Below are 9,776 nucleotides of genomic sequence, written 5' to 3'. Positions count from 1 at the left end.
TATCTCACCATTCTTCCTTTCACTTTCTGTCCTATCCTAGTGTGTAGTACGGAATCTGTTCCTCTGCAAGAGTAAACCCCGTTCCCTACCAAGCTTGTGAAGCCCAGTGAAAGAAGTGTTTATATGTTTGCATTTCTCGCTGTGCAATATCCTGCTTACAAACCAACAGAGATGGAAATGAGGATGGGGATGTGACAGAGGCGGCGATGGGGAAAGATCATATATTAGTGATGCCCTGGGGCCAGACGTGCTGGAAGCCACAGACGGCAAAGAGAAGACGTTCTCTCTCAGAAAGAGAACTTCTTTAAATCCCTTTAAAAGTGGCACAGTTTGCAAAGATAACGCTCCGTATCTCTGCGGTAGCGCCGTGACAAATCCTTCACCTCCCGTATCGGTGGCTGGAATCGGCGCGCTTGCAGCACAACTCTGAGGCAGAGAGTGGAAAAGGCCCCGAGCGGAGCGGCAGGGACGGTGCCACACACCGAGGTCCGGCCCGTGTCCCTGTCCCGCTCCGTGTCCCGGCCCCGGTCCCCGTCCCGCTCCGTGTCCCTGTCCCGCTCCGTGTCCCCGTCCCGCTCTGTGTCCGTGTCCCTGTCCCGCTCCGTGTCCCCGTCCCGCTCCCCGTCCCGCTCCGTGTCCCCGTCCCGCTCCGTGTCCCCGTCCCGCTCCCCGTCCCGCTCCGTGCCCCGGTCCCGCTCCGTGTCCCCGTCCCGCTCCGTGTCCCCGTCCCGCTCCGTGTCCCGGTCCCGCTCCGTGTCCCCGTCCCGCTCCGTGTCCCGCTCCCCGTGCCCGACCCCGCCCCGGCGCGGCCCCGTGATGGCGGCGGGCGGAGCGCGGCCGCGCTGAGGGCGCCAAGATGGCGGCGCTGCGGGACGGGGAGTTCGCGGCGCTGCAGATCCTGCTGAAGGTGAGCGGGGCCGGGCCGCGGGGTCGGGGCCGCCGCTGCCGGGCCGCGGCTGAGCGGCCCCGCTTTCTCCCCGCCAGGCGCCGTCCAAGGACGCCGTGCGGCAGCTGTGCCAGGAGTGCTTCTGCAGCCCGCCCGCCGCGCTCGGCCCGCTGGCGCAGCGCGCCGGCCCCGGGCTCGCCGTCAGCGCCGAGGAAGCGGAGCAGGTAGGGCCGGGGGGAGGGAGCGGGCGGTGCGGGGCCAGCACGGCGGTGCCGGGATTGTGCGGGGCTCCCTGCGCTGCTGAGGCGGGCCTCGGCCGGCAGAGGGGAGCGGGCCGGGGCTGCGGGCCGAGGAGCGCAGCCCCGTCCTGCTGAGGCTGTCGGGCCGCGCTTGGTGCCCAGGGCTCTCTCGCAGTGTAAGCTGTGTCTGCTGGCTAAGCAGGCCCGCCCCGTGCTGTATGTAATGCTTTTCACCGCAGCCCCTTCTCCCCTTGCCCCCCACAGCTGGTGTCTGCTTTGCACAACCTCACCCGGCACGTGGTGTACCGCGGCTTGACCAGGGCAGAAGACATCCTCTGTCTCTTCCCAGAAAACTTCCACCAAAATCTGAAAAACCTCTTGACTAAAATAATACTGGAGAACATGTAAGTGCTATCCACCTGCCATTTGCTTTCAGCTGGAGAGTTAAGGCCTATGGATGTGGTTTGATATGTAGATAGTTGGCAGCATACAGAGGCTTGTTTCTGTAAATTTTGTGTGTCTTGGGCATGATCACACAGGCTGGGATGAGCAGAGTTGAACAGAATATGTCTTCTGAAGAATGGCCAACAAAACACAGCCATGGGCACAGAGAGTTGTCCCATGACTTATGAAACAGACTGGGACACGTTCCCAATATGCAAACCCCCTTTTACCTTAACAGCTGTGCAGTGAAAAAATGCTGCTGTTAATGATAAAACCTAGAAGGCTGCATTTCAGCTCTAGAAAACCTAGGGAGTATCCAGATACCCATCCACTTGTCACCATGGCTCAGGTGCAGAGGCACTGTATGTGGTACAGCATACAAGAGGTGGTGGCAGAGGAGGACAGCTCTCTTGTACATCTCAGTGCTTGGAGCCCTTTGCTTTGATGAAACCAGGGAGAAAGGGGTGTGCTTTAAATGAGCTGCCCTTCCAGGAGAACCCATGGTTGCTCACCAGTTTGCCTGCATTACCCACCAGTCCCAGCCTCTCCATGACACTCAGTAGCATTGTCAGGCTCTGTCTCCTGCTTGCTGCTGGTGACCCTTCAGTCAGGGATAAGCCATGCTAAATGCTTACCTCTTTTTTTTTTTATTTCCTCAAAGCACTGTTGATACTGTTTTCTCCCCTTTTTTCACAGCTCTGCTTGGAGGAATGAAGCACAAGCCAGTCAGAGTAAGTAATAATCTCAGGAATGAGATTGTCTGCTAGGAAATGTATTCATGAAGTGTCTGACATGCATTACATACAGACTGAGGCAGACATTCCAGCAGACTGATCTATGTTAACATAAAAAAATGAATGGTTTCCTGCCCCTCCCAATCTACCAGCAATCAGTCTTTGAAAATTAACATACAAGGCTAAACAGATGTATTTTGTGTTGTTGCAAATGCTGCCAAGTGATGGCCCTAACAGACTGTGAGCTGGAATTTGTTCCAAAAGCTGATCAAGGCAGCCAGTTGTGCACTGCCCCCTGGAGCTCTGTGCAAGGAAGCAGCAGGAGCAGGGAGAGAGCCTTTCCCCAGACAGAAAAAAAATTCAGTTAGACAATAAAGAACAGAGAGGAAGCAACTTGAGTGTCTGTAGTCAGTAGGAAGGCTGTCAGTCAACCCCTGGGGAGGACACTAAGCATCTTACAATAGGCAGAATCCAGACAGGCTGCAATTGCCTACTGAGACAGCTCTTAGCAGCCAGGTTAGGCCTGTCTCTCTTTCCTTGGGTGGGCCCAAGAGGACTCCAGCTCTGAGCTACTGATGTCAGTATTGCACCTGTTAAATAGTTTCTGCTAGGCTGCATGTAATTAGGATGATACTTGAAATATTTTTAAGGGATGTGAAGATTGCAGTTTGCCAGTATGTTTGCTGTACTTCAGGATGCTTTGGTTCCTGGGCTGGGGAACTTAAAATAACATTTTTTATACTGCTGGATTTTATGAGTTTTCCTGAGTGCTTTCTTAGCAGTTTGAGAGCAGAGCAGTAAGCAGGTGCCAGAGCAACTCAGGATAAAACACTGGTTGAGTGTAGCAGGCAGCAAGGCAGGGCATAAAGATGTGGAGATAACATCTTAGTACTCTAAGAGGCTTTGTGAATTTACCTCTGCTTCTTGCACTGAACTGATATTGCATATAATGTTGGGAGAACCCTTTTTGCCCTTCCAGTGTCATGAGGTTCAGTTCAGAGACTGGCTTATTCCATAGTAAAATGATGGGAAACCACATAGCAGCAGCTAAACCTGTAGGCTTCCCATGGCCAGAAGTGGAGAGGGCTGTGCATGGTGGTAGTCACAGGTTCCAGGGTCTGTATCATCATGTGCTGCTGAGCCTAACAGAGCCATTTTTTAATCCCACAGTCTCCCTGCCTCGGCTAGTGGACATGGACTGGAGGGTGGACATCAAGACATCTTCAGACAGCATTGTGAGAATGGCAGTCCCCACCTGCCTGCTGCAGTTAAAGGTAATGGCAGTGGCTGTGAAGGACTCAAATAATGAAGTCCAGCACCTGACTTGCCGAGCAAACCAGTTCAGACTGGCACCTGGTGCTTGCCTCCCCTGGTGGGCCATTAGACTTTCTCAGAGATGATACCTGAAATGCCACAGAGCATGGGAATGGTGTCTCTGATGAAAGCTCTCTTGCACACAAGTTTTGTATGCATGAGGATATGAGGAGTCACCATGTTTGTTCCTAGTCACCACTGTTTTCTACAGAAAAAAAGAAGATAAACCATGAAGCCATCATCCTTTAATTCTAAGCATTCCATCAGCGTGTTTAGCTGACTTCATTAGTTGGGAAATGACCTGAGATTACTAATAACTTCCTTCACTGGCCATATCTATCATTTGGGAAATATACCTAACTTACTGCTTCTGTTCTGCAGAGTTTTGGATTCCCCCCCAGCCAATAAAAATGAGATGAGTGAGATTCAGAAGAGGAATTAAAATCTAAATTCTGTGTATGGGGTGGGGTTAAGTATCCTATGTGATATCTGCTGAGATGTTTCTGATACAGATGTGGCTTCCTGCCACAAGTGTCTTCAAAATATTCCAATATTCATGACAGTAGATGCTCACTTGCACTCTGTCAATAGGAGTGCACTTCACTAGTAAGGCACACAGCTTAGACAATGTGCTGTGGTTCTTTCAGGATGGAGCTAGATTCCAAGTTCAAACCATATTGTTTAATCTATGTATTAAACACTGACTTTTGTAATGGCTCTGGAAGAACACAAAAGTGAATTTTTCATACAACTAACGTCTGCATTCCTATTTTAAGATTCAGGAAGATGCTGCCTTATGTGGAGATAATCCTGTTGTTTCTGCACTGACCATGGAACTGAGCAAAGAAACCCTGGACACTATGTTAGAAGGCCTGGGAAGGATTCGGGACCAACTTTCTGCCGTTGCAAACAAATGAATGCTCAAGGGCATGGATTCCAGCAGCAAGGAAGGGAAGTATTCTCTGCCTACAGCTGTCAGAAGTTGCAGCCTATTGTAACATGTTGTCTATTTCAGCAAAACAAAACTAAAGAGGTTTCTTTCTTGAATTAATGAGATAGCTTTTGAAAAGCTAACACTCGAATATTCATTTGGGTGGATGCCAAAAAGTGGTTTGCTATTGTGTTGTTGAACAAAAGCTGTTCACTGTTTCAGAAGAGGATTTGAGGGCTCAGAGTCTGGCTTAATCACAAGGGTCATAACTGGAAACAGCAAATAGCTGCAGCCAATGAAGCAAGTTCTATCTCTGTCCTGAAATGAGAATCTGAAAGGCTCAAGCTGGGTAATGGCTGCCTTCCAACATCAGAAGAGGAGGGTGCTTCTCTCTGGAATGTGCATGTACTGAGGTGCCTGCTGGATGTAGCACTCTCTCCCTCTCAATGAAGCACAGCCATGCTGCAGATTGTTATTACAGGATAATGTGTTGAAATAGGGCAATTATGCTACAACACATTCCCTTCTGATCAGCTTCATAGCACATTTGCAAAATGACTGTTCTGTACATCTTTAGCAGGAACTAATTTCCTCCTTCTGTTTGAAAAGGAAAAAGGGAGTTCAGGTAATTCATGTTTGGGGTTTATTGGATTCTGGACTTTGCCTCTGCTGCACAAAAACCAAACTGGGAGAATAAAGAATTGAAGGCTGTTTTCTCTGCTGTAGGAAACCCTTCTGTGGCAATACGTGCCTATACTTCTCCAAAGTGTTCTGTTGTTTGTGTAAATCTTCATTTAATTAAAGAATGAACTGCTAATTGATTTTGTGAATCCTTTTCAGTCTGGAAGAGATGTTGTCCTGGGTTACCCCAGCCTCTTTGTGATGGTGCCAAGTTTCTAGGCTGGTTTAATGGATGTTCATGTTTGTTGCTGAAGAAGGATCTTTTGTTTCCTATTCAAATTGATTTATGTTTTAAACTTCCTTCTCTTCACTGTAACACAGTTTCAGGGCACCTTTTTCCATGGGCAATCCACCTCTGTACAGTATTAGAGGTGATGACCCTGACCTAAAAATTTATAAAAATATGTGCATTGAGAGTGTGGAGGAGTTAAATGCAGAAAATCAACAAAATTCAGATTCTTTTTTTTTTATGAGCTTCTATAGAAGTCTTTATCCAAGTGTGTTTATGGCAAAATCCAGTCTTTCCTACAACACTGGGCTCTCCTTCAAGACACAAAACATTGTTTGTTGTGTTTGGAAATAAGAAATCATTCAAGAGGTGTTAATAAACTACAAGAACCTTGTTAATTAATTTTACACATCCCCCCCAGAGTGCAGGCTAGAGTGTAAGTGTTAGTGAAGGCTTGTGCCTTTAAAAGATAATGGTGAAATGCAGCTCATGCATCAGGATCAACTGTGTGGCAAGTCCCTTGTTAATGTCTTGAGCAAAGGTTATAATGCTTAGTATGGTATCAAGGCAAACTGGTACATTTCATGTATAATAGGGACATCTCAAATGGAGAAGATGGATATTTAAGAGTATGTTCTGTAAGATTCAAGCTGTGAAAAACATCTCTAAGAGCAGTTCAGTTCAAGGAAGTCTCATTGCCTTTGCAGTCTGGCCTTAAAAAATAGCAAATAGTTTATATAGTAGTGTTTTAGAGGGTAAGAATCACTGAAGAGGTAGATAATGCAGGATGAAGTGCTGTGGTCCTGGAGAAGCTGATGAAGTCAAAACACAGAGGAAATTAAATCCTTGAGGTAAATGCTGAAGTTACAGTCAAAACGTAGGGTCCAGTGCAATGAAAAACTGATAGTTGTTCTTAGGTAAAACAATTATATAACTATAGAATATTTGTAAAGAGAAAAAAGACTTCAAACTGAAAAGGCTTTTCTGGTGGCAGAGTAGAGCTTTCTGCAGGTAGCTAAAAGTTGCTTGTGGAGTCTTAATAGAAAGGAGTGTCCACTGGACCAGAGAGACATGCCAAACATCTGGTGACTTCAAGGGGTAGATCTCAGGTTATTCTGCAAGAAGACACTGGTATTTTCTAGCCTAATATTTAATATGCTGTGAGAGCTTGCCTTCAAATCTTTGCCTTAATTGTTAGGTATTTTATTGTGAACTCTTATCTCCTTAGCCAGAAGAGCTGAGACTGCTCAGAAAAAGGTACATAAAACAAAGGAGGCTGAGTAGGACTGTCATTACCCAGACAGCAGGAGAACTTCACTTTAAAGTCCTTTTTATGGAGCCTGCTACACAGAAAGAGAATAAATTGCCTGCTACTGCAGACAGTCATATGAGATCTTTTTCATAAAGTTATTGCTCTCTTAAAATGAGTTAGATTTTCATCCTCCCTCCACATACTGCTGCTGTTTGGTAGGGCTAGTCTAAGAGATGATGTATTCATCTCTTCTCTGTTACCAGTTTGTTACTGTGCCAACACTGTCCTCTTTTGCTTACTTCTCTCTTGCCTTTCCATTTTTCTCTCCCATTTAAGAAGCTGTAAAATCCCACTTCACTTCTGATGACTAAGCCTTGTAAGCTGTATATTCTGTGCCTTTCAGAATTGCAGTGGCCATTCTTCACTTAACAGTTGCATCTCCCTTTAATGGGGTCATCACTACAAGTGTTTCTGGAGGATTATCCAAGGACATCACTAAAGAATGAACATAGTATGTGAATCACCTGAATGAACTCCTACCAGGAAACCACAAGCCTTCATTGTGAAGTGAAGCTTAAAAGCTCCATCCTCATCCCAGTATTTGAGAAACAGAAAATTCATTTTCTACATGTACACTTGGCAATGGTGCTAATTCAGTTACAGTAAGCAAAACAGTGATAAATTTATCTATAAAACACAGTATGCAAGTTAAATTCAAATTTTAATTTCACAGTCAGACATTGTGTTGAATCTGACTGTGTCAAAGTGTTGAAAAGGCATTAAAAACATTTAAGCCTACTTTGTATTATTCAAAACAATACAAACAGTGCTTCCTTCTGTTGCAAGAGAATGTGCACTTTAGGGTGTTCAGACTAAAAATTGTGTAGATGTGATTAGAACAAGAAAAGCTTAGAAAGAAAATGCCTTTAAGATTCCTAGCTTCTACTTCAATTACTGATCTTTAAACATTGGTTTAAAGCAGTTTCTAAGACTAGTAATGATTTGGTAAAGGTATAATAATTACTCTATATTAAAGTCTTGAGTTTAATACATGAAATGTATATATTCAAGCTCTTCTGAAACTACCATGTATACAAAATTTTTGCTTTTTTTATAACTGAGGTCTTCAGTTTTACTTCAAACAAATTATTTTATTACTAGAAATCTGGTTTAGAATTGTTTTGACCTAAGTTTAAAATGTTAGTTTCTATTTTTTTGCTGTCTAATTTTCACTGGATATAATAAAGTTTCTTTAACAACATAGATGGGACCACCTGCCTGGATCAGGATTGACAAAGGCATTTTGGGATCAAGAGACGAATCTGGCATAAGTCTCTTGTTAAATGAAAATATATCTGTTAAAAACCACACCAGTCCAGCTTAATCTCAGTTTTTGGGACAACATACTTAGTGGTATAAGTTCCTCAGCTGCTTTATATGGTTATTCTGAGTCATAATAACCCCTACAAAAGTAGCAGTTTAATACATTTACCACTCTTTTTTTATATACCCTTAAAGATTCATCTCACTGGGGTGTAGATGGCAGCACTTGAAGTTGAGGAAACCCACCTCCCCAGACCCTTTTCTAATGTTTTGACCCCCTAGTCAGAAACTTTAGTCCATGACACAGTAATTACACAAACTGCCATGTATTTTTGTGTGCAGGTAGTTGCTGATTTTTTGCTGTGGTTAATGTATGTATTATGTAATTTAATGCTTGTGACACTTGGGCCTGCCTTGTTAACTGACTTCTCCAAGGTATAACTTGGTTAACATGATGTAAGTTAGTCTCCAGTATCACTCTACCCGCACAGCCCTGTATCATTACAGTGCAAGACCTTGGCTTACCGTAACACCATCAATGTGTGCTCACCCTGCCCAGTGTTTCCATCTGCTCTCAAGATTCACATTCATCTGGCCCCTGCTTGAAGGCACCTGCACTACCATCACCTCACAAACTACAGCAGGGACACATTTATAGCAAGGCTGATGAGAATGTGCTAAAGGTCTTGAATTTTTCAGTTACACTCAAAAAATCATAGGTATCCATTAGAAGCCTCACTGTAGGGATCAGTGGCCAAACAGCCCTTGCCCTTTTGAGCACATAAGAGCCTGACTGTTGCTGCTGGATGCTTTATAAACCCCTTTTCTGGACTTAAAATGCCTATGAGTCTTGCCACTGACAGTGCTGCTGCTGAACTACCTATGAAATACATAACAAAAATACCAACACAGTACACCCACCCTGTGACAATTCTGGTTTATTTTACTGAGTGTCACAGGAAGAAGAGGGACCATGGCAGGGTCAGAGCTGGCACTGCAAGCTCACAAGCTTCCTAAGCTTTCTGCAACGTTGGCCTTTAGGAAAGAAAGAATCACGGAATATCCCGAGTTGGAAGTGACCCACGAGGGTCATGGAGTCCAACTTCTGACCCTGCACAGGACAGCTCCAGCAATCCCACCGTGTGCCTGGCAGCATTGTCCAAACACTCCTTCAGCCCTGTCAGGGTCGGTGCTGTGACCACTTCCCTGGGAAGCCTGTTCCAGTGCCCAGCCACCCCCTGGGGAAAGAACCTTTTCTGAATAACCAGGCTAAAATTCAACAGAGAATGAGAAAATGAGCCTAGATTGACAGTCCTCCTAGTTTGCTAAAACACTTAAGCCTAAATGTCACTGAGAGAATTTGACATAATTTAGCCACTTAGCTGAGTGTTTCCAGCCTTCTAAACTGGTACTGCCTGGCCCGGCTGGGCTCGGCTCGCAACAGCCCCGTTGGGCACGTGTGAATGAAAGGAGAGTGAGAGTCAAAGGATGCCACAACAAAAGAAACATTCCTGAAAGCACAAATTGTTTTTCTCCAGGAGATGGCGAGCTCGGTCTCCCATTTCTCTTCCCTCCTCAGTTTCTCGGCAGGACACAGCAGTCTGGGCTGTCCTCCTCGAAATCTGGGAGCAAAATCAATGACTGCCAGGGTCCAAACAGCACCAAACCAGAAAGGAATTATTATTCACTGCTCAGCAAAAGGTCTCCCAACTGCTTCCACAGTTGTGGGTTGAGGCTGAGCAC

The 9,776-nt window shown here is 45.6% G+C and overlaps 1 protein-coding gene across 1 annotated transcript; it reads left to right on the top strand.

Moving 5' to 3' along the window:
• The first annotated feature begins 791 nt into the window (after window positions 1-791).
• COMMD9 (COMM domain containing 9) lies at window positions 792-5,365 on the top strand. The gene is made up of 6 exons (XM_056493202.1): window positions 792-907; window positions 985-1,110; window positions 1,390-1,529; window positions 2,266-2,300; window positions 3,474-3,577; window positions 4,394-5,365. Exons 1-6 carry the CDS (start codon window positions 857-859, stop codon window positions 4,532-4,534), a joined length of 597 nt encoding a protein of 198 aa, XP_056349177.1. The 5' UTR covers window positions 792-856; the 3' UTR covers window positions 4,535-5,365.
• Window positions 5,366-9,776: the final 4,411 nt, after the last annotated feature.

Source organism: Oenanthe melanoleuca, chromosome 5 (assembly GCF_029582105.1).
Source record: "Oenanthe melanoleuca isolate GR-GAL-2019-014 chromosome 5, OMel1.0, whole genome shotgun sequence".
NCBI classification, from domain to species: Eukaryota; Metazoa; Chordata; class Aves; order Passeriformes; family Muscicapidae; genus Oenanthe; species Oenanthe melanoleuca.
Note: the sequence above shows the minus strand (reverse complement) of the source record. Positions and strands in the feature narration are given on the sequence as shown.